At 42.1% G+C, this 24619-nt stretch overlaps 2 protein-coding genes across 4 annotated transcripts; both read right to left on the bottom strand.

Annotated features, from left to right (window-relative positions):
- Positions 1-395: 395 nt before the first annotated feature.
- Positions 396-6782, bottom strand: LOC133123655 (uncharacterized). The gene is made up of 9 exons (XM_061234134.1): positions 4766-6782; positions 4325-4588; positions 3624-3950; positions 3453-3490; positions 3162-3205; positions 2916-2956; positions 2155-2255; positions 1658-1724; positions 396-448 (listed from the first exon to the last, which is right to left on the bottom strand). Exons 1-9 carry the CDS (start codon positions 4905-4907, stop codon positions 396-398), a joined length of 1077 nt encoding a protein of 358 aa, XP_061090118.1. The 5' UTR covers positions 4908-6782.
- Positions 6783-6923: 141 nt separating this feature from the next.
- Positions 6924-18378, bottom strand: LOC133124244 (uncharacterized). Of its 3 annotated transcripts, none has more exons than XM_061235257.1 (10): positions 18206-18378; positions 15678-15989; positions 15240-15500; positions 13368-13697; positions 12835-13146; positions 11382-11492; positions 10006-10080; positions 9484-9564; positions 8006-8034; positions 6924-7453 (listed from the first exon to the last, which is right to left on the bottom strand). In XM_061235257.1, the coding sequence occupies exons 1-10, from the start codon at positions 18270-18272 to the stop codon at positions 7403-7405; spliced, it is 1629 nt and encodes a 542-aa protein (XP_061091241.1). In that variant the 5' UTR covers positions 18273-18378; the 3' UTR covers positions 6924-7402. The 3 variants fall into 3 exon arrangements, with proteins under 3 accessions (XP_061091241.1, XP_061091243.1, XP_061091242.1); XM_061235259.1 differs by having other exon boundaries at positions 15321-15500; XM_061235258.1 differs by lacking the exon at positions 18206-18378 and adding an exon at positions 17525-17987.
- Between the last annotated feature and the right edge of the window lie 6241 nt (positions 18379-24619).

Below are 24619 nucleotides of genomic sequence, written 5' to 3'. Positions count from 1 at the left end.
CGGCGCTCTGCGATTCACGTGACGCTGTTGGCCCATCGTTATTAGTGGCGGGACCGTCCAATCCTCGCCTTCCCTGGCCTCGAAAGGCCCGCTTCTCCGCCTTGTCGCCCGTCTTTCTAACAGCGGTTTATCCCACGTGCTGGCTCGGCGTCTTTCTCCCTTAGTACTCAGCCCCGCTCTGTCCTCGCGCCCGGCCTTTTGTAGGACGTCTCTCTCCCTCTTGAACGCAGTCCAGCTGCGCCTGTCCAATCAGAGACGGTTCGTATTGAGTGCCCGCATTCCCCACGCGCCTCTCCCCGTTGTTGCCTTGGTGCTGATTCTCCTGGCCGGGCTCTCTCCAAGGTGCTGACCTGTTAAATACGATCTTGGGAAATACACCTTATTAATTATTTTCCCTAGCTCTTGGCGTCGGCGCACGGGTCGTTCCACTCCCGTGGTGTACCGATCCCTGATCGGGCCGCCACAATATAACATGCTGATTACATAATTATGATCTTACTCCTTAAAGGCTTCAAAGAAAATCTACCATGGCTGATGCTCTGTGCAGCCCTTGTTACTGGTGTCTAGCCTTTCTACAAGGTACTCTTTACAGGAAATGGCTGAAAATGGAGAAAGTACAAACTGTTTTTGCAAAGCTATTGAGAGAGGTGTGGTGACAGCACCCACAGCAGGTAGAGGGCAGGGGGAATGATAATGTTGACCTGCAGTCACAGCAGTGATACTAATGATAATCATAATAATAATACACAAATCACCACAACAACAACAACAACAACAACAACCAACACATTGCCCTTGTGAAAAACCAATAGAAAATAAATCCTGATGTCATGTTTTATTTAGAAAATGTACAGAATATGCAGAGCTATTTCACCGAGGGGAAAATAAACTCACAAAACCATCAAGAGAAACATTAAAAAAATGTGGGATTTTACATTTCCCAAATATAACAAAAAATATTTAAAAAACAATACATCAAAAATTCAAATCTACAAACAATCTTTTTTTCAATGATATTTTTCAAGAGATGTAATCTACAGCCAGTAAAGTACAGGCCCGGACTTGTGTAATGTTGCTCTGTAACAATGCGCTTTGTAAAAATCACTACAGAAAGAAAACACTATTTTCTTAAACGAACAGTATAATCAGAATCTCATTGAGCATACACAGGAAGGTTGTTTTTAATCACTCATCAATACTTTAGGTGTACAGGAGGTATGACAACATGAAACAGGAGAGACGACACAATTCTGCTGGTTCCTGCAGATCAGTGAGTCAGCTGCAGGCTGTAGCCCTTTAGCTAAGGATGTGGGGAAGGGGAGATGGTTATGTCTGTTTTACTTTTGACAAGCACTGATATTGATTCTATGAACTGAAAATATTTTGCACATTGCCCATTATGTCTTATTAAAACTTCTTAAAATGAGTTTATCCTTCATATCGCTGCCTTTCTGGAGAGTTTGTTGTGATACTGGAGTGTGAGTTCCTTTGTCGCTCATTAAGTTGTGTTGGCAGCCGAGGTACACTTCCTCTGTGGTTTGCATTCCAGGAACTTTGAGTTTAAGTGTAATCTTGTGAGTGTGTCCAGATCACTCTGCACAGCTTAGAGACTTATCTGTGTGCGTCAGTGAGAGCTGTACATTGGAGGGAGGCTCACCATTGCATTGGTCCTGCAGGGCTTTGCTGCTCTGGTCACTCCTCAGGCTGGGCTGACTCAGGTTCACCTGCAACAGTGGAAATTTAAAACTGTTCAGATTTTATCAGACACCGTTGATGGTGAAATCTGGAAGTGGTTTCTTTGGCTGAAGTTACAGGGCAGCTCAGTGGTGCAGTGGATAGCACTGTCATCCCACAGCATGGTCTCTTTGATGTTGTGTGTGGAGTTTTTGGCATTTTCTCCCTGTGTCTGCGTGGGTTTCCTCCCACAACTACCACTTGGAGGTTAGGTTCATTCTTAGCGAGTCTTAAATTAGACTTTGAGCCAATCTGTAGATGTTTGTAAACTTAAGAAGAAAAGGGACTGAGTTTAGCCTGTGTCCAGTGATAAGATACTTTGAACAGTTGGTTTCAGGGCCATGGTCCCCTGTCTTCCTTCAAAGCTGAAAGATGTTGAGCGCTTGGCTGTTGTGTCCCAGTGCGAGTGTCCTTACTTGCTTGGAGTCTCGTCCAGGACCAGTACCACCTCAGAACCAATAGCATCCCCAGGGTGGCCAGCGCTACAATCACCACCCTGACCACTGTCTCAGTGCTCCACCCTGTGTGAGAGGGAACATGGGGTTAGTGTGTCTGATGTAGTCTGTTCTCAGATTCAGTGTGTCTGATGTAGTCTGTTCTCAGATTCAGTGTGTCTGATGTAGTCTGTTCTCAGATTCAGTGTGTCTGATGTAGTCTGTTCTCAGATTCAGTGTGTCTGATGTAGTCTGTTCTCAGATTCAGTGTGTCTGATGTAGTCTGTTCTCAGATTCAACGTGTCTGGTGTAGTCTGTTCTCAGATTCAGTGTGTCTGATGTAGTCTGTTCTCAGATTCAATATGTCTGATGTAGTCTGTTCTCAGATTCAGTGTGTCTGATGTAGTCTGTTCTCAGATTCAGTGTGTCTGATGTAGTCTGTTCTAAGAACCAATGTGTCTGATGTAGGCTGTTCTCAGATTCAGTGTGTCTGGTGTAGTCTGTTCTCAGATTCAGTGTGTCTGATGTAGTCTGTTCTCAGATTCAGTGTGTCTGATGTAGTCTGTTCTCAGATTCAAACTGCTGTATCTTAAAACCAGCTTAAGCATGAGACCGCCATGTTGCTCATGTTGACTCCCCATGATAAAAGCTGTGCAGTGCGTGAGGAGGGTGTGGTTGGAAGGTGTCACTAGCAGGCTTTTAGTGCGGACAGAGGCCTAACCAATCCCGATGGCTGGAGGATTGTACCTTGCTTGATGGGCAGTGTGGGGTGCAGGGGGACCTGTTCTCTGGGCACCACACAGGCCCAGAGAACACCACACAGGCCCAGTGTAGCTGTTCTTCAGTGAGGCTGGGCAGGGTGAGGCTGAGCATTGTTTTTGGGGGTCTCTTTGTCAGGACCTCCTGTTTTACGAGCTCCCCCCTGCCCCCCTTCATCCGGAGCCAGGCCAGGGTCACAGTGCCAATCACCTGCGATATCTCACAGTTCAGCACAACTGGCTGATTCCTGGACAGACCACCAGGGGGCTCTGCTGAGACTGAGAGAGCACATGTACTTGGATTACTTATTTATTTAATTCATGTATATATTTTTTTATTTAATATTTCAAAAAAATCTTTTGCATGAAGATATCATTGATTAATAATAAAAGTGCCAGTAAAGTGCACTGACTATATTACTTTGCATCAGCACTTTGGTTCAGTTTATCCATTATTTCTTTATTTAAATATTTTTATGCAGATATCATCCATTATTAGGAATGGAGTTTCTGGAAAGAGCATTACCTGGCTTTGGATAAACACTTCTGTTGCTTCCTGTTTTCCTATGGCAATACATGATGATGAATATTATTGACAAAAATGCTCATTTAATAAGCATCATGTTGACGTGGACCTATTATTTATTCAGTTATGTAAATCGTTTAAGCTAAAATGTAAGCTGAACTGCAAACTTACCCTGAATAGGTACCAGATTTTTTTCAGCCATCCTGTCTCTTTCATAAATGCAGGTGTACATTCCGCTGTCTCCAAACTTCACTGAGATTTTCAGAGGAAACTTAGACCCATCATAGATATCAGATGAGACTCTCTCTTTATCCATCTCCATGGAAATTGCAGCATTCTTGCATTTACCAGCTGAGGCCACAAGGATTGCTTGTGTCTCAGACACTGGCGCCCAAGACCAGGAGGCGTTTGTGTATGAGATCAGAGAATGGCAGATTAGCACCGCCTCACTGCTGTTCATACTCCCTCTGTACAGAGTGCGGTGTGTTACAAATGTTCCTGAAGAATAAAGAATGATAGAATTACGATCACATTTGTAGCACATTTGCTACTGCTACAGGTAGTGAGTGACAAAAAGAAAATGAAGTGAAAGTCAGTGTGTTTACAGAGAAGGGGGAGGGATTGGCAGTGTTGTGGTTTCAGGATGTTTCTTGCTGCAATTCCTCTCCTTACTGTTAGGAGTCCAAAATTACCTATTGTACCTTTAACTTATTTGAAGTAGACAAAACATGTTAATTGTTATACAGGGAGAAATTCTCTACGTAATATATTGCATGTATACTGTACATCTACTGTACTGGAGTTTAAAGAGGAGTTAAAAATCTGAAGCTGCTGCTGTAAATGGGATGAGAGCTGTTTGCATAGTAACATACCCTTGGTGACTTTAAGTTCAAGTTTGGGAACTCTGAAAATAAGCGCTCCGTTCCGTCGGAGTGTACAGTCATAGGTTCCCTCACTGTGTTGGTCAACACTGTGGATGATGATGTGGGCAGTGTTGTTGTAGATCAGCGTTGTGTTAGCAGTGGGTTCTCTGTCCCGTTCCCAGGCCAGTGTAGCTGAATCTGGAAGGTGGGATACCTCACAGCTCTTGTTCACATCAGATCCTTCACGTTCTGTGTGCCAGTGTGATGGTTTCACTGCAGAAGCAAAGAGCAATTGATGCAGAGAGCTTTCTAAACCTTTTCCTCAAGAAGCCAAAAGAAAATAATTTTTACCACTGTCCAAATACTTACATACTGCACTGCATGTAGCATCAAAAATGCATCATGCATATCAAGTTATTATTTGCAAAATGCATAAAAGAGCAAATTTACCTTCTATAGCAAACACTTCAATCTCTGCCAAGTGCACTTTCTCTGGTTTAGTTTGAATGAAAGTAAAAACTCCTGCATTTTTTAACTCTGGTTCCAGATAAAGGTCATACTTTCTTTGTTTTGAAGATTCCATTGTAGTCATGGTTTTATACCCAAGTTCTGCATCACTACTTTATTCTGTCCTCGATGCGGTTGTAGAAGATTACGAAGTTATTCTCTTTCAGGTGAAATGTCCTGTGGTGGAAAGCTGGCAAACAGAAATGAGAACTGTTTGCAGTGCTCTTGAAATGATGGGAAATTAATATTTCTAGTTTTTGTTAATTTTGTTGTATTATAAACTTTGCCATTGTAAGACCTGCACCCTCATGGGTCATGTATGGAGTACTTGTATCTGTCCTGATGATAGTTACCAGTGTGAAAAATGAATCTGCTCATCACTGCATGATGGAAGGCTCTGCAATAAAATAAATTGATGTTTTTTGTGACTGTCGTTACATGTGGCCTAGACCAATCTTTGGGGCCATGTACTGAAAGATTAATTCAAAGTTTCTCTTGACAGATAATTATGGTAAAGTTATGAATTTACTGTAATCTCAAAGAAAACTTTCATACTCAAGGCCAGACCTTTCAAAATATATGGGTAATTGTCACGTTTCATGCTTGTCACGTCATATTTCATGTTTAGTCATTGTCTTAGTTATTTTATTGTCATGTCACATATTATGTTAGTCTAGTCTCACCACGTTTTTCTATGTTTTATTTCCTGTTATGTTTCATTTTCATGTCATGTTATGGTTCATGTTTTCATGTTTAGTTCTTGTTACAATTTATTTCTTTGTCTTCCATGTCACGTTAAATAATTTATTCATGTCACAGTTTCGCAAACTTGTTATGTCACGATTTATGTTGTCTACTGGACTTTTTGCATGGTGTACCGATTACCAGACTGCCTTCTCCCTCAGTCCTGTACTTTGGTTTTGGCTGGATTTCACGTGTATGAACTTTGCTTGTTTTTCGAGTACGCTCCCTGGACATTCCCTGAATAAAGCCCTAACGGGACTATTACATCTCTGTCCTGAGTCATGTATTTTGGGTCCAACCCCCCACGCACCCGTCTCAGCAATTCCATTGTTTGTGATGATGTTAAGGTGACACCTATTTGTGGGAGCTACATGAAAAATATGAGAGGCCTCTTGGATCAAATCTATCATTTCCAGTAACTTTTAGGTCTTATGTTAGTAGTATCTTTTCCCATGGCTTTTCCTACCACTTTTACGCCGATGACTCTTTATTTCCTTCACCCCCGATACCCAGGTCACCACACAGATCTCTGCCTGCTTGGCTGATATCTCTGCGTGGATGACTTCCCACCACATTAGGATTGGGATTAGTGGGTTTGGGTGAGGACTAGGATTAGTTGGTTTGAGTTAGGACTGGGATTAGTTGGTTTGAGTTAGGATTGGGATTAGTGGGTTTGGGTTAGGCCTGGGATTAGTGGGTTTGGGTTAGGCCTGGCATTAGTGGGTTTGGGTTAGGCCTGGCATTAGTGGGTTCGGGTTAGGACTGGGATTAGTGGATTTGGGTGAGGACTGGGATTAGTGGGTTTGAGTTAGGACTAGGATTAGTGGGTTGGGGTTAGGCCTGGGAATAGTGGGTTTGGGTTAGGACTGGGATTAGTGGGTCTGGGTTAGGACTGGGATTAGTGGGTTAGGCCTGGGATTAGTGGGTTTGGGTGAGGACTAGGATTAGTGGGTTTGAGTTAGGACTGGGATTATTGGGTTAGAGTGAGGCCTGGGATTAGTGGGTTAGGGTTAGGACTGCAATAAATATTACACTAAGATCCATTCTTCTTCTACAGAGCCAAAGGCTGATGCTGGGCACATGCCTCTTTAAAAGGGGTAAATTAGCCTTATTTCTTACTGAACAAACTCACTCTGAACAGCTCACCATAACGATTCCATTTTAGACCTTCACTTCACGCAGAACACCTACACACAGGCAAGCACACACACCCAAACACACACAAATGCACACGCGTGAACACACAATTGCACAAGCTAACACATACAGACAGACAGACAGACACACACACACACACACACACACACAGGGCAGACCTTGAGTGTCTGAAAAGCTATATTCTGCACCTGTGAATCAGTTATGAAAAAAGGAGGAAGTTTATTATTTAAAACACTTCAATTCAAAGTTACATAATGAACAATGTGCAGCTTTTTTACTATTCACTATATTAAGTGTACTTATTAGACTTATTTACTTAGTTACTATATACTCCATTACATGCTGACAGAAGAGTATACCACAGTACCCAGATAAAACCAAAACACCATTTAAAAAAATATATATCTATTATCTATCTTATTAAAGAAAACAACCAGAATAAAATCACAATGACATTCATATTTTCCAGAAAACAAATGTATGCTTCACTGGCAAAAGCTTCTATTTTTTACCAGAAGGAATGAAACAGTGGCAAATTCAAATATTAACAGGTCATGGAAACATCGGTATATTGTCTTCGTCCATCTCCATTTGAATTGCACTGTACAGACAAGTTTGAAATGTAGATCTTGATCTACATCTAGATCTTGTTTTGTTTATCCATTTGATTGCAGCATATCATGTTTTGCAGATGCTTGCATAGACCACTTTATCATTTTCATCTTGTCCCTGCAGAAATAGGATGTGCACATTTTTGTTAAGATGATCTTAGAACGTATAAACATCCTGGCTGATGAACATCATCATATGCTCTGGCCGCATTACCATACACAAATGTAAATCAACATAACAGTGTGTTTGTTTTGTCCGGTGCATTTACATTATGTTCGTTTTCTCCACCGTATTTAAATTGTGTTTGTAGTCTTGGGCGGATTTAAATTGTGGTCGTTTTCTCGGGCGTATTTAAATTGTGGTCGTTTTCTCGGACGGATTTAAATTGTGGTGGTTTTCTCGGGCGGATTTAAATTGTGGTCGTTTTCTCGGGCGTATTTAAATTGTGGTCGTTTTCTCGGGTGGATTTAAATTGATGATGAACAAGGTCATCATATGCTCTGGCTGCATTACCATCCACAAATGTAAATCAACATAACATTGTCTTTGTTTTGTCCGGTGTATTTACATTATGTTCGCCTTCTCCACCGTATTTAAATTGTGCTTGTATTCCTGGGCGTATTTAAATTGTGGTCGTTTTCTACGGCGTATCTCAGGGAGCATACTTACAGACCGATCCTGCCGTTGTCTGTGCGGATCTGTAACAATAAACGAGCAAACAGTAATTACATAGCAATAAGATAACTTTCTTCTGCTTACTGAATTCCTTCATTATTGGTAGCAACACCCTGCAACCACACACATGAATATAACCTGCAGTACAATCTCAAGTAAATATCGCAGTCCTGGTCTCAAGATAACATGATATATGATTCTCAGCCGTGCATCTCCAGAAAACAGCGGTGCCTTCTGGATGGTCAAGTGAGCAGCTTGGACATGGTGTTCAACTCAGTATTGAGTAGACTCATCGCACATAAATCGCAAGACTTTGTGAAACTGAACATTACATTAATGGCATTTGGCAGACGCTCTTATCCAGAGCGACTTGACAGTTGATTAGACTCAGCAGGAGACAATCCTCCCCTGGAGCAATGCAGGGTTAAGGGCCTTGCTCAAGGGCCCAACGGCTGTGCGGATCTCATTGTGGCCACACCGGGGATGGAACCATCGACCTTGCGGGGCCCAGTCATGTACCTTAAGCACTACGCCGCAGGCCGCCCTATACGTGGAGTTTGTGGAGAATTGCAGGTCTGCTTGGTTAGTTTTGATCTGTTTCTGGCATAATGTTACCTTCAAAGGGTAAGCGGACATGAAGCGGCTAATTGAAAACTATTAACAGCTTGTTACAGTGTTTACAATTACGGTAGTCGGGATAATGAGAGTAAACTGTGATCTGAACAAGATCAGCTGCGTGCATCTCTCATCCTGGGGAGCCACAGCGACAGACTTCATTGTTATTTGACTGATTACTGTAAAAACACTTGATTAGATAGCTTACACATTGAACTTGCATTAGTAGGTATGAATTAGTTGCTGTTTTAAGTTTAAAATGAAACACAGAGGACTACATCTGTAGACCATCGTGGTACATATTACTTTTGCTGATTGGATGGCCACCACAGGCCTAACTGTTTCCTGCCTGTAATTAACTTTGTCATTTATTAGATCTGAATTATTAGATAAAGCCAGGAGCTACAGCTGCAGGTTGAACATACTGTGTGTCCTTGGTGGAAACAGGTTACTGTCCAGTACAGGAGTGGACAGCATTTCTGCAGACAGCCGTTTAAAACAAAAGCCACCCGACACACCGGCCCTCCTGGAATGGAGTTTTTGCCCTTTTCATAATGTAATGTGTGCCCAAATTTTATATCAGGGGTTGGCAACCACAGGGTGTGCTGGCTTTGGTTGTGACATGGCACTTAAGTGATCAATGAAAGCAGTTGACTACACAGTTAATTCACCTCACCTGCATTGGTTGCTGATTTCAAGGTGAAAACAAAAACCTGCACACCGTGTGGCTCTCCGGGACCAGGGTTGCCGACCCCAGTTTTAGCTGCCACACCAGTTGCAATAATTGGAGAAAACTCTACAACTGTTGAAAAGTGTAATATGGACATTTTACAATTACGGTAACACTGAAAGCTTACTGTGACTGGGAGCAGTCTGGGAAAATACCAAGTACTGGAGTTCTTCACTCTCATTCTCCTCTGTGGCTGTGCCTGGGTTTGCTGTTAGTAAGAAAAGACTTTAAACGGATTGTAATGCTGATAACCTTCCTCCATTTCACATGCACCAAACATGGGCAACACCAGGAATGCACTTTCTTTTAAAAGGAAAAATAAATAATACAAAAATACAAAATACAATATTTGGGGACATTGTTCAGGTGCACGTCCCCGCAAGCACATATTGTACAATTCGGAGGACAGAACTGTACAGTCTGGTGTACAAAAATGGTCTGTAAAAATATGTTTTCACACCCATTTTTGAATGTACAGTATGGGGCCAGTTACACAGACTAAGTTTAGTCCTTGACCAAACACAGTTTTGCATGGAGAATGTCCATTAGAAATTGAGTTAGTCTAGGACTGGGCTTAACCTGGCCCATGAAGTCAGGCTCGAATGCTCCGGTTCATGCAGCATATCAGTAGTTGAGTTATCCACGTTACCTTGATCGTTCTGTATCTCTGCGACGTTACTGTAGACGTTGTCAGCTGCACTGGAATCACCGTTCCCTCCAACTGCTAATGTGGACAGAAGTGTGAGAGACAGAAAGATTTCAGCAAACATTTTAAACCGACTTGATATAAATTACTATACAGGGAGCACTGAGCCATGTTATGGAATAATTATTTTGTGTGAATATTTACGGTGATCAAGCCATACAGACCTATAAGTACATTTCATAGTTTTTTTTTTTTTTTAATCACTGCATATTAACAGTGACAGTAACTGTCATTTGTAGTTAAATAATCTGCATTTGTATCACAATCAACAGCTTTGGTATTAAAACAATGCTAAAAGACAACCATTAAAGTCCAAGCAGGGTCTGGCGGGATGTAATTGGATAATTTATGGCAGGGTCAGTTTCCCCAAATACGTTATTTGACATAGATAAATAATCAGGCTGGATCCTGCCCAAAACTGTCAAAATGATCGTACATTTCTAGTTTTTTTTTCTTTTTCATTGACCGTATATCCTACAAAGGGCTAAATTATCTTACAAATACGATAGTTCTCGTACATCTACCAACGATAATGGGCGTGCATAAAAAAAGATAATAAAAAAATAATAAAAAATGGGCGTGCATGTAACCATGGAAACGATGTATTTGGTGTCGCTGAATTGTGGTCCGGGTGGAAACAGCGGAATTTTAGTGTCGTGGGGTTTCCAGCCTGAAATGCGGCGCAGCGAGATTAAGGGGGGAAAAAAAGAAATTTGTAAATCGCGAGAAATACGGGAGAATTGTGACTCGCGGAGGAATCCGCGAGAGGGCAGTGAAATCGGGAGTCTCCAGAGAAGATCGGGTGGGATGGCAAGTAGGGCTGCGTCATGCCTGTAATGTAATCCCGGGTGTAGAATCCAGTGATGACCAGCTTGGAATACCAGCTACCGGCTGTTTCAAAACATAACTTTTGAGTTGAGCTGGCCAAACCATGTTTAGTATGGAGCTGGTCTAACTGGTCAACCAGCTACCAGCTGTTTAAAAACCTAGTTTGAGCTGTTTTATTTCACCAGATATGTAATACATCCCCTTATGTTACTGCACTGTCTCATGCTACACGTGAATAGTTTAGTTACCCACCCTACCTTGATCCCCCACTAGTCTGATCAATCAAATACTGTCTCTGTTATTTGAAATAGCCACATTCAAATCAATTATGCAAAAGAACAAAAAAATAAACCTCATTTAAGTGCATTTTTAAAGAATATCACTGTACTATCAAAGTTTAAAGCTATGTTTCAGAGTGAATGCTCTGTGGAAGTGTTGCTTCTCTGTCAGAGAGAGAATGGTGAACTGGGAACAGAGAGTAGAGCTCTTACCTGTTGCTCTTTTCAGACGGCGAGACAACAGTCCTCCACACAACAACAACAACAGTCCAACACACACCGCGGCACTACAGGCCAAAATGATCACCAGCCGCCTTCCATCATCTATTACCACAAAAGAAGAAAACTTAACAAGTGAACTCAGAACATGGAGAGCATTCGATTTCCTTATTTAGCTGCATTGAAATTAGTCCTTATTAAGCCAACAATGAGAATATCCAATTGCTTAATTTCCTAATTTAGCTACATAGCATAAGTACACATATTATCTGAAAATATTCATTATTATTCATTATTAACATTAATTATTAAACATTATTAAAGTTTAGTCCTTCGTTTAGAATAAATACATAAAACATTATACACTACTAACATTAACCAGGAGAGGGAGCCAGCTGCCTATGAAGTGTGTTGCTGTAATATTCAATTGTATAATTTGTCAAGTCATATTCATCATTTAGCCAAACTACATGAGACGAGTGCATATTCCATTCAATGATAAAATAGAAAATAAATTGAGGAGTTAACATCATGGCGTATGGAAAATGTAATGCTTTAAATGTAATACTAAATTGTTCAGATCTGAGTGACAATTGTAAACCTTGAGCCCAAGTGGTTCTGACATAAATCCTTGTTTTGCGACGGAGACATGTGAAAAGTTAAGGCCAGAGGAACTACGGTGTTACACTGGTGTCACTTATGCAGAACTGAAAGCTACCGCAAAGAGCGAGGCCTATTTAGATTTAGATTTATAAACAGGGCATACAGTAAGTGGACTGCCATATCAGCAAACACAAGGGCACTGGAGTGACAGAGGCAATGATGCTCTGGGGCATGGTCCACTTTCAGTTCCCATTTTTCAGCCTTAAGTATGCTCACAGAGGCAAATGTGTAGGTTTGGGGGAGACAGGTAGACATGTCACCCCCAAATGTTTTTTATATCAGTTGCGAGACTAGCTAGTGTGTTTGTGAGACTTGAGGGCGGCCTGTAGTGTAGTGGTTAGGGTAAATGACTGGGACACGCAAGGTCAGTGGTTCTAATCCCAGTGTAGCCACAATAAGATCCACACAGCCATTGGGCCCTTGAGCAAGGCCCTTAACCCTGCATTGCTCCAGGGGAGGATTGTCTCCTGCTTAGTCTAATCAACTGTATGTTGCTCTGGATAAGAGCGTTTACCAAAAGCCAACAATGTAATGTAATGCATTTGACGACACAAGACTAGGTGGTTTAGAGCAGGGCTGTCCAACCCTGTTTTCCTGGAGATCTACCTTCCTGTGGGTTTTCATTACACTAATTTGGCACAGCTGATTCTACTAATTAGTAGCTCAAGGAGATCTCAAGCTGTTGAATGAGCAGAGCTTTATTAGGGTTGGAGTGAAAACCTACAGTATCAAAGTGGAAATGAAACCTGAATTAGCTGAAATGTCTTTGGTTGGGGGATTGTACCTTCCTCTGACTTTTCGGGGTCAGTGATGGGCGTTTTTGGCAGCGTGAGGTGCAGGGGGACCTGTGCTCTGAGCACGCTCCCTGTGAACACCACACAGGCCCAGTGTAGCTGGTCTTCAGTGAGGCTGGGCAGGGTGAGGCTGAGCATCGTTTTTGGGGGTCTCTTTGTCAGGACCTCCTGTTTTACGAGCTCCCCCCTGCCCCCCTTCATCCGGAGCCAAGCCAGGGTCACAGTGCCAATCACCTGCGAAATCTCACAGTTCAGCACAACCGACTGATTCCTGGACAGACCACCAGGGGGCTCTGCTGAGACTGAGAGAAAGTACATTGACATGGATAATTTATAGATTCTTTTATTTGTTAATTTATTTATCAGAAAATAATATTTAGCTTCCATTATTACCAATGTTGCTTACTATTTGCCAGTCACACATAATGTAACAACATGGAAATCCAATGAGCATCATGTTAAATATACTGTTATTTATTTACTTCTGTAAATCACTTAAACTAAATGTGAACTGCAAACTTACCCTGAATAGTTACCAGATTTATTGTGGCCATTCTGGTATTGTCATAAAAGCAGGTGTAGCTTCCACTGTCTCCAAACTTCACTGGTGAGATTTTCAGAGGAAACTTAGACCCATCATAGACATCAGATGAGAATCTCTCTTTATCCATCTTCGTGGAAATTGAAGCATTCTCGTTTTTAACAGCTGAGGCCACATGGATTGCTTGTGTCTCAGACACTGGCACCCAAGACCAGGAGGCTTTTGTGTATGAGCTCAGAGAATGGCTGATTAGCACCGCCTCACTGCTGTTCAGACTCCCTCTGTACAGAGTGTGCCGTATGTCATATGTTGCTGAAGAGTAAAGAATGATAGAATTACGATCACATTTGTAGCACATTTGCTACTGCTACAGGTAGTGAGTGAAAAAAAAATTGAGGTGAAAGTCAGGTAGCCCACAGAGATGGTGGAAGAGGAAAATCTCAGGCCTCATTACAGAATGGCTCATGAAAAATATTATAGCCATGCAAGCAACAATTACAGCCCGCCCAGCTGATCTGTCTCCAAACATGGAATGCTGGCATTATATATTTTCTTAATGCATTGTTTAAGGTGTAAGATCACAAACATGGCAGACCAAATAAATAAATAAATGAATGAATATATGAACTCATAGAGCAAATTTATACACTCATTCATTCATTCATTCATCATTCATTCATTCATTATCCTAACCCGCTTATCCTGAACAGGGTCGCAGGGGGGCTGGAGCCTATCCCAGCATACATTGGGGCGAAAGGCAGGAATACACCCTGGACAGGTCGCCAGTCCATCGCAGGGCACACACACCATTCACTCACACACTCATACCCACAAGCAATTTAGATTCTCCAATCAGCCTAACCTGCATGTCTTTGGACTGTGGGAGGAAACCGGAGTACCCGGAGGAAACCCACGCAGACACGGGGAGAACATACAAACTCCACACAGAGAGGCCCCAGCCGACGGGGTTTCGAACCCTTAGAAGACTTAATTAGTCAAAAAACTAATTCTAATAAATACCTAATAAAATGCTCACTGAGTGTAAAAAGCCCACAGTATATTAGCATCAGCAGTAACTGTCATTAATATTGAATGGGCGAGTTATACTGTACAGTAGCCTTTACTCTGCATTTGCATTGTGATGTTTGCATTTTTTTGCGCACTACCTTTGTCTCAGATGGAAACATGCATGCATTGTTTGTAGGAATTTAATGTGACTTCAGTAGCTAGTTTCTTGGAATATCACATGACTATTTATAGCTGCACAATCCCTCACACGTGATGTCACCAATGATCCCCGGACCCCTAACTGACTGGACCCTCCTGTACCCTGGGTACTGCCATCAGCAGTTATGCGCTGTCCTATGGAGTCACAGGCCACAGTTCACTGCTATGGTCCGGATTCAATCTGAGACAGTGGGACTCCTCCATGGACCACAGAATGAGCCACCAATCAGCCCTTCAGCAGCCCAGCCCAACAACTATCTGCTCTGGTGAATGATTACAAACACAAGAGGTCTTGAGTGGAATTTGCACATTTGTGTATTGTGTATTGAAGCTGGTCAAGTCATAAACCATTGTGGTAGTCCTATGGACGACCAAGCACCAGATTTGACAGCCCAGCCCAACTCGTGGTCGCCCACCTGTATACATCACCAGTGGTGTATATCTGAACCATTTTTACATCAAGAAATATGTGTACACAACTACACAGTCTTAAGATGGCTCGGGTCACAGTACTTTGATTTATCTTTCGCCTTAAAACTGTGCTTCACAGTTACTGGTTTGCTTATGAAAAAAGCTAACAATGCTTTTGTAAATGCTCCAGTGAAAACCTTATCCAAAGTTACATACACTTGAGGACTTTAAGTTCATTGGGAACGCTGAAAATAAGCGCTCCGTTCCGTCGGAGTGTACAGTTATAGGTTCCCTCACTGTGTTGGTCAACACTGTGGATGATGATGTGGGCAGTGTTGTTGTAGATCAGCGTTGTGTTAGCAGTGGGTTCTCTGTCCCGTTCCCAGGCCAGTGTAGCTGAATCTGGAAGGTGGGATAGCTCACAGCTCATGGTCACATCAGATCCTTCACGTTCTGTGTGCCAGTGTGATGGTTTCACTGCAGAAGCAAAGAGCAATTGATGCAGAGAGCTTTCTAAACCTTTTCCTCAAGAAGCCAAAAGAAAATAAATTTTACCACTGTCCAAATACATACATACTGCACTGCATGTAGCATCAAAAATGCATCATGCATATCAAGTTATTATTTGTATAATGCATAAAAGAGCAAATTTACCTTCTATAGCAAACACTTCAATCTGTGCCAAGTGCACTTTCTCTGGTTTAGTTTGAATGAAAGTAAAAACTCCTGCATTTTCTACCTCTGGTTTCAGAGAAAGGTCGTACTTTCCTTGTTTTGAAATATGCGCCCCATTAAGGTTCCATGAACACTTTTCATTGGACTGCATAGTTATTATACGAGCGTTTGTGTATCGTCCATCATGAGATGTCCACTCCCAGATGAATTCTTTCCCTTTGGGCTCAGTAGGGGCTTGTAGAGAGACCCCCTGATCCTCCCCATAAATGAAGTATTTGTGCTGCACCAACACTGCAGAAAGAGAAAAATGTACTACATGCAAAGATCCAATTGAGCACAAGGCATGAATGATTATATTGCATTTCAATATTGAGGCAAATTACAATGAGTTCATCAGTTAAACCTAAATGATTAGACTCAAGTTAGTCCGATAATAGATCTAACAATACAGATAATAAGTTTAATCTGCCAGCTCTGATGAATATTTGAGCTTCACACTGGGATGGCAAAATATTGCTTGTATCTGCTGTAGTCATGGTTTTATACCCAAGTTCTGCATCACTACTTTATTCTGTCCTCGATGCGTTCGTTGAAGATTACGAAATTATTCTCGTTCAAGTGAAACATCCTGTGGTGGAAAGCTGGCAAACAGAAATGAGAACTGTTTGCAGTGCTCTTGAAATGATCGGAAATTAATATTTCTAGCTTTTGTTAATTTTGTTGTATTATAAACTTTGCCATTGTAAGACCTGCACCCTCATGGGTCATGTATGGAGTGCTTGTATCTGTCCTGATGATAGTTACCAGTGTGAAAAATGAATTTGCTCATCACTGCATGATGGAAGGCTCTGCAATAAAATAAATTGATGTTTTTTGTGACTGTCGTTACATGTGGCCTAGACCAATCTTTGGGGCCATGTACTGAAAGATTAATTCAAAGTTTCTCTTGACAGATGTAATTATGGTAAACTAATCAATTTACTGTAATCTTAAAGAAAACTTTCAAGGCCAGTTTATGTGCGAAGGACCTAAATATATGGACAATTTCCTCAGATGTTTAATTAAGTGGCATCTATTTGTGGGAGCTACATGAAACATATGAGAGGCCTCTTGGATCAAATCTATCATTTCCAGTAACTTTTAGGTCCTATAATGTTAGTATACCAGTTAAATATTTTTCTTTGTTGGTCCATGTCCACCTTTTCATGGATTTACCCTGCACTATATACTGTTTAATATGTATCATTCTTAGCATTATTAATTTAATAGAATTAATAAGAATGTAAAAGGGCAGCGTAACTGCCTGGCATTGGTGTTATGTTCCTGTGTTCTGTCCTGTGTTAGTTTTTCATTGTTTATTATCATTATTCTTGTAATTTATTATTTTTCATATTTCATGTCTGGTGTTCTGTTCATATTCATTAGTCTTTGCACTCGTCTTCCCCTGTGATGTCTGAGTCTTAATGTTTACTAGCCCAGTCACTCCCCTGTCTGCGTGCCCCACTATTTGGGTGTTTACGGTAGTTCCGAGGTTCAACCTTCCATCCAATCTTGCATTCCTTACTTCTTGCTTTCTCTCCATTTCATGTTTGTACATAGCACTAATAGACTAATCCCAACTAACATAAAAGTTGTACAGTACTAATTATGTTAACACACTAATATGTTTGTCAAACTAACAAACTAACATTCACTAGTTTTGGGTATTTGTAATTTAAATCACTTAACTAACTTACTAACGCATCTCTAGTTTCAATTCTGTTCTGTAACTCCACCTCCCTATTCTATCACTGATTACTTGCTTAGTTTCAGCGAAGTATTCGTACCTGTCTCTCCGTATCTCTGCATCTCCTGATTCTCTGCAAATTGTCTAATCCCTAGTCCGGATGTGTGTCTTTGTGAATCCAGTCCGCGTTTTCGTTTCTCCCTCGTTATTGTCCTATTACCCTTTCATGTGTCTCATCTGATGTTTATTTGTTAGACCGCCCTCACTCCCATGCCCCGCCTAGTTTGTCTCATTCCCCTGTGTATTTATACCTGTCCTTTTCAGTTGCACGCTGCTAGTTCGTCTTGTCCTGTTTTTGTTCCTGAGCCCTTTATTCCTTCCCCTAGTTCTAGCCCCCTTGTTCCCGAGCCCTTGTTCCTGAGTCCTTGCCCTTGTTTTTTGGATTTCCTGGTTTTGACCACTGCCTGCTTCCCTGGACTCTTCTTTGCTTGTTGTGGATATCTGTACCTCTGCTTTGTTGGACTGACCCCCTGGTTTTTGACCCTGGCCTGTTTTTTGACTACGCTCTGAAACCAAAAAAATGGATCTGGATAATTATAGCACTGCCATTTCTTGTCTAGGACTGTTCTTTTACAGTTTTGTCTTCTGTAATACAGTACATGAACTATTTGTCCATTTGGATATTGTTCTGTCATTGTACATTTTATTACATCCTTGTAAGATTCATAAAGTATATTATTAAATACATAAATAAATGATTGAGGCAGAAAGAGAGACTCACCCTCAGCTGAAAGTATGTGACAGTATCTCAATATCCAGAGTAGGGTCCACCACAGTACCATCCCCATGGCTTCTGCCCTACACAGCCTTCTTACTGGTGTCTAACTTCTGCCCTACACAGCCCGTCTTACTGGTGTCTAACTTCTGCCCAACACAGCCCTTTTAACTGGTATCTAGCCTTTCTACAAGGTTTGTGAACAGGAAATGTCTAAAGAAAGAGGAAGTATCGATTTTGCAATGCCTTGTTCTGCAACAGCTTGTGCAAGCTTAATAGGATCCTGTGGAATCGTACTGTCACACTACGCATCTACGGTTCTGTTCATGGCTGTGCTCAGCTCTGTGACTGTGTCTGTCGAAGCACAAATAACTGGCATTTGACATGTTAACTACAGGTCATAGGATAATGCTCTATTTTGTCAATTGATGTAATATTTTAATATGATTGTCTGCATGTTGTCCACACGGAGGCAGATGGACTCTGAAGCAGATGTCTGTGAGACAGGGGAAAAATCAGAGATCGCTGAGTTTTAATCCCTTGGAATCATGATTGATTCTCAATTCTACTTTAAAAAGCAGGGCAATATGGAAGTTAAAATGGTAAAAATGTTTAATCTATTAAAAGCCGTTTCAGCACTGAAGCTGCAAAATGTCACATGAATGCATGAAGTGCAAAGATCCACATCTGCCAGTTGGGTACAAGCAAGCAAAATCAGGCCGAAACCCATTGAGTCTGTGTACAAATCCTCAGGTCCTGGACAGAGAGCCAGCTAGCCTTCACCACTCCTCCTGTCTGAAGAAGACACAACTGGCAGACCTGGGAAAAGCACTCTAAAAAGTACAGACGTTCGCCTTGTTCATGAAAATTGTAAATGGTCACCCCCACTCACTACCAAAGTAAGAAAAACAACAACTTTATGTACTGTTTCTTCAAAGTTCTATGATTGTGTTCTAGAATGGCCTTTCCCTGGCCAGTGTAGCTGAATCTGGTAGGTGGGATACCTCACTGCTCATGGTCAAATCAGATCCTTCAAGCAGCTTATAAAGAGAAGTTTATAAACCTTTTTTTCTCAAATCATAGTGTAGGCTACATTCCAAAACCAGTCATCAAATTTAAAGCGATGAACAGCGCTCCAGGTGTTTGCTGGGAATTCTACGACGAGGTGAAGAGGAAACAACTGTACAGTGAATTACGCGCCGTGTACTCTTTCGACGCAGACAAATCTGAGCAACATCGCGGTCAGATTGAATAAAGCACACAACGAGAACAGCCCTGCTGAATAAAAACAGCTCAAATCAGGGTGTGAAACAGCAGCTGACCTGTTGCCCCAGCTCCGTGCTCAACATGGTTTGACCAGCTCAAGCTCCGCTTGTGCTTGCTTGGTGTGCGGTGATGATTACCTGGGGGAAGACTGGGTGCATGTCCTGTCGTGGGTTGACCCACGAGGCAGAATGCTACTTGCACCCTGTTTTGTTTTTAATTGGGAAAAAAATAAATAAATGTTGTTCCTGCTCATAGAGTTTTCTTGTGTTGCATAAAAACGGATTTTGTAGATATAATCCATTGTCAGATTTATCTGCAAGGGCCAAGTCCTTATCTTGGTTGTATTCTGCCTCAGCACTTGAAACTGTACTTCCCTCTAGGGTCTTTCAGCACACTTGTCCCTGGTTATGGTTATGCACTTTGTTGTACGTCGCTCTGGATAAGAGCGTCTGCCAAATGCCTGCAGTGCAATGTAATGGTCGAAAGATCCTGCCTCTGTTCTGACTGTTAGTGCGGAACCGTTTGGAGAGGAATTTATTCACTTGATCAATCCATCCGTTATCTGAACCCGCTTATCCTGATCAGGGTCGCAGGGGGGCTGGAGCCTATCCCAGCATACATTGGGCGAAAGGCAGGAATACACCCTGGACAGGTCGCCAGTCCATCGCAGGGCACACACACCATTCACTCACACACTCATGCCTACGGGCAATTTAGACTCTCCAATCGGCCTAACCTGCATGTCTTTGGACTGTGGGAGGAAACCGGAGTACCCAGAGGAAACCCACGCAGACACGGGGAGAACATGCAAACTCCGCACAGAGAGGCCCCGGCCGACGGGGATTCGAACCCAGGACCTCCTTGCTGTGAGGCGCACTTGATCAATGAACGATCTTATTGCTGAAGATACCTTGTCGCTCTCATTTTTCAGTCGGAAGGTCGGCCTTGACTGCTTGTGTGGAAGCGTTTGTGGAGGAATCAGCCCAGCAATGGGTGACTGGTAGCTTGGTTACGACCTACGCTGAGGGTTTCTACAGGTGTTGACCTGCAGGAGATCTCCACGCACTGTCCTGCATTCTGTCTAGCTGTATTAGATTTGTTTTACTAACTGAAAGGAAAGCAGCCATCATGTGGGGATGACCGTATTTAAAGCCTGATACGTATGGATCAGTGTTCATTCGTGTGCATCACAATCATATCCTTCCACCGACAAGCCCCTTTCCTGCCCTGTGTTGTCCACTTCCTTTTATGCTGTGCGCTTTGTTAGCTCAGGAAGCACGCCGGCCTCAGATACCAACATGAGGTTCTCGTGGCCAGCCTCAGACACCAACATGAGGGTCCCCGTGACCGTCTGCTACGCACGGCAATCGTGCCGGTCACACTGAACAAAGCAGGCTGAAGTCTGTACCTAGCACGCCGAATTTAAACACAGAAACACGGAGCACACCGTAGCCTGCTACATGCAGCAATCGACATGACGGACAAATCTTGATGAAAACAAAACAACGAGACAATGAAGAGGAAACACTGACATAATGCTGGGTATTGGTCTCACACTATGCATGTTGGTCTTATGACGACACAAGTGGCAAAGGAGTGGTATGGTGGGCAAGTTCATATAGCTAGTGTCAGTGTGGTCCAGGATTTTTAATAGATTTAAAATTTTACCGTTCTAACTTCCATATTGACCTGTTTCTTGAAGTAGAATTGAGAATCAATCATTATTCCAAGGGATTAAAACTCATTGATGTTTAGTTTTTCCCCCTGATACTGTTACATTACATTACATTATTGGCATTTGTCAGACGCTCTTATCCAGAGTGACGTACAATTGATTAGACTAAGCAGGAGACAATCCTCCCTTGGAGCAATGCAGGGTTAAGGGCCTTGCTCAAGGGCCCAACGGCTGTGCGGATCTTATTGTGGTTACACCGGGATTAGAACCACCGACCTTGCGTATCCCAGTCCTGTACCTTTACCACTACGCTACAGGCCACGCCCTGTTCAGAAGAGTCCATCTGCCTCTGTGTGGAAAACATGCAGACAATGCACTCCTAATAATAACAAAATATTAAATCTGTTGACAAAATAGAGCATTATCCAATAACCTGTAGTTAACATGTCAAATGCCAGTTATCTGTGCTTAAACAGACACAGTAAAAGTGCTGAGCACAGCCATGAACAGAACCGTAAATGTGTAGTGAGATAATAAGATTTCACAGGATCCTACGAAGATGTCTTGCAAGCTTGCCCGAGCTGTTGCAGAACACAGCGTAGCCAAATCGATACTGCCTCTTAATTTAGCCATTTCCCATTCCACATACCTTGTAGAAAGGCTAGACACCAGTAAAAAGGCTGTGTAGGGCAGAAGTTAGACACCAGTAAGGAGGCTGTGTTGAGCAGAAGTTAGACAGCAGTAAGAAGGCTGTGTAGGGCAGAAGTTAGACACCAGTAAGAAGGCTGTGTAGGGCAGAAGTTAGACACCAGTAAGAAGGCTGTGTTGAGCAGAAGTTAGACACCAGTAAGAAGGCTGTGTAGGGCAGAAGTTTGACACCAGTAAGAAGGCTGTGTAGGGCAGAAGTTAGACACCAGTAAGAAGGCTGTGTAAGGCAGAAGTTAGACACCAGTAAGAAGGCTGTGTAGGGCAGAAGTTAGACACCAGTAAGAAGGGCTGTGTTGAGCAGAAGTTAGACACCAGTAAGAAGGCTGTGTTGAGCAGAAGTTAGACACCAGTAAGAAGGGCTGTGTTGAGCAGAAGTTAGACACCAGTAAGAAGGCTGTGTTGGGCAGAAGTTAGACACCAGTAAGAAGGCTGTGTAGGGCAGAAGCCATGGGGATGGTACTGTGGTGGACCCTACTCTGGATATTGAGATACTGTCACACACTTTCAGCTGAGGGTGAGTCTCTCTTTCTGCCTCAATCATTTATTTATGTATTTAATAATATACTGGATACATATTACAAGAATGTAATAAAATGGACAATGACTGAACAAAATCGTAATGAACAAACAGTTAATTTACTTTACTACAGAAGACTAAACAGTCTACTTATAAGACAAAGAGTAGGTGACAAGAAATGACATTGCTATAATTAACCAGATTCCTTTTTTTGGTTTCAGTTTTCAGTTTAAGAGGAAGCGAATTTCAGCAAATCTGCTTCATTAAATAAATGGGTTTATGGGTTTAGCCACATCTAACGTCAGTCACAAAAAACATCAATTTATTTTATTGCATAGTCTTCCATCATGCAGTGATGTGCAAATTCATTTTTCACACTTGTAACTATCATCAGGACAGATACAAGTACTCCATACACGACCCATGAGGGTGCAGGTCTTACAATGGCAAAGTTTATAATACAAAGAAATTTAAAAAAGCTAGAAATATTCATTTCCGATCATTTCAAGAGCACTGCAAACATTTCCGTTTGCCAGCTTTCCACCACAGGACGTTTCACCTGAAAGAGAATAACTTCGTAATCTTCTACAACTGCATCGAGGTATAAAACCATGACTACAGCAGATACAAGCAATATTTTGGCATCTCAAATATTCATCAGAGCTGGCAGATTAAAATGTGTATCTGTATTGTTAGATCTATTATCGGACTAACTTGAGTCTAATCATTTAGGTTTAACTGATGAACTCATTGTAATTTGCCTCAATATTGAAATGCAATATAATCATTCATGCCTTGTGCTCAATTGGATCTTTGCATGTAGTACATTTTTCTCTTTCTGCAGTGTTGGTGCAGCACAAATACTTCATTTATGGGGAGGATCAGGGGGTCTCTCTACAAGCCCCTGCTGAGCCCAAAGGGACAGAATTCATCTGGGAGTGGACACCTCATGACGGACGATACAGAAACGCTCGTATAATAACTATGCAGTCCAATGGAATGTATTCATGGCACCACAGGGCGCCCTTTTCAAAAAAAAGAAAGTACGACCTTTCTCTGAAACCAGAGTTAGAAAATGCAGGAGTTTTTACTTTCATTCAAACTAAACCAGAGAAAGTGCACTTGGCACAGACTGAAGTGTTTGCTGTAGAAGGTAAATTTGCTCTTTTATGCATTTGGCATATAATAACTTGATATGCATGATGCATTTTTGATGCTACATGCAGTGCAGTATGTAAGTATTTGGACAGTGGTAAAATTTATTTTCTTTTGGCTTCTTGAGGAAAAGGTTTAGAAAGCTCTCTGCATCAATTGCTCTTTGCTTCTGCAGTGAAACCATCACACTGGCACACAGAACGTGAAGGATCTGATGTGACCATGAGCTGTGAGCTATCCCACCTTCCAGATTCAGCTACACTGGCCTGGGAACGGGACAGAGAACCCACTGCTAACACAACGCTGATCTACAACAACACTGCCCACATCATCATCCACAGTGTTGACCAACACAGTGAGGGAACCTATGACTGTACACTCCGACGGAACGGAGCGCTTATTTTCAGCGTTCCCAATGAACTTATAGTCACCAAGGGTACGTTACTATGCATTTATGGAGCATTTACAAAAGCATTTTTATCTTTTTTCATAACCAGTAACTGTGAAGCACAGTTTTCAGGCTAAAGTTAAATCAAAGTACTGTGACCCGAGCCATCTTAAGACTGTGTAGTTGTGTACACATATTTCTTTATGTAAAAATGGTTCAGATATACACCACTGGTGATGTATACAGGTGGGCGACCACGAGTTGGGCTGGGCTGTCAAATCTGGTGCTTGGTCATCCGTACGACTACCACAATGGTTGATGACTTGACCAGCTTCAAATCATGACATGTATTTCAAGGTCTAAAAACAATACACAAATGTGCAAATTCCACTCAAGACCTCTTGTGTTTGTAATCATTCACCAGAGCAGATAGTTGTTGGGCTGGGCTGCTGAAGGGCTGATTGGTGGCTCATTCTGTGGTCCATGGAGGAGTCCCACTGTCTCAGATTGAATCCGGACCATAGCAGTGTACTGTGGCCTGTGACTCCATAGGACAGCGCATAACTGCTGATGGCAGTACCCAGGGTACAGGAGGGTCCAGTCAGTTAGGGGTCCGGGGATCATTGGTGACATCACGTGTGAGGGATTGTGCAGCTATAAATAGTCATATGATATTCCAAGAAAATAGCTACTGAAGTCACAACACGTGCA

Source organism: Conger conger, chromosome 3 (assembly GCF_963514075.1).
Source record: "Conger conger chromosome 3, fConCon1.1, whole genome shotgun sequence".
NCBI classification, from domain to species: Eukaryota; Metazoa; Chordata; class Actinopteri; order Anguilliformes; family Congridae; genus Conger; species Conger conger.
This window is presented reverse-complemented; position numbering and strand designations above follow the sequence as displayed.

Coding starts and splice junctions, on each gene's coding strand:
- LOC133123655 (XM_061234134.1), bottom strand. CDS start 4,907: ATGACTACAATGGAATCTTCAAAACAAAGAAAGTATGACCTTTATCTG. Junction 3,491..3,623: donor AAATCTGGTACCTATTCAGG/GTAAGTTTGCAG, acceptor GTATTGCCATAG/GAAAACAGGAAGCAACAGAA. Junction 3,206..3,452: donor AAGTGTTTATCCAAAGCCAG/GTAATGCTCTTT, acceptor GTGCTCTCTCAG/TCTCAGCAGAGCCCCCTGGT.
- LOC133124244 (XM_061235257.1), bottom strand. CDS start 18,272: ATGGGGATGGTACTGTGGTGGACCCTACTCTGGATATTGAGATACTGT. Junction 15,990..18,205: donor TCACATACTTTCAGCTGAGG/GTGAGTCTCTCT, acceptor CTCTTTCTGCAG/TGTTGGTGCAGCACAAATAC. Junction 7,454..8,005: donor GACAACGGCAGGATCGGTCT/GTAAGTATGCTC, acceptor CTATTTCTGCAG/GGACAAGATGAAAATGATAA.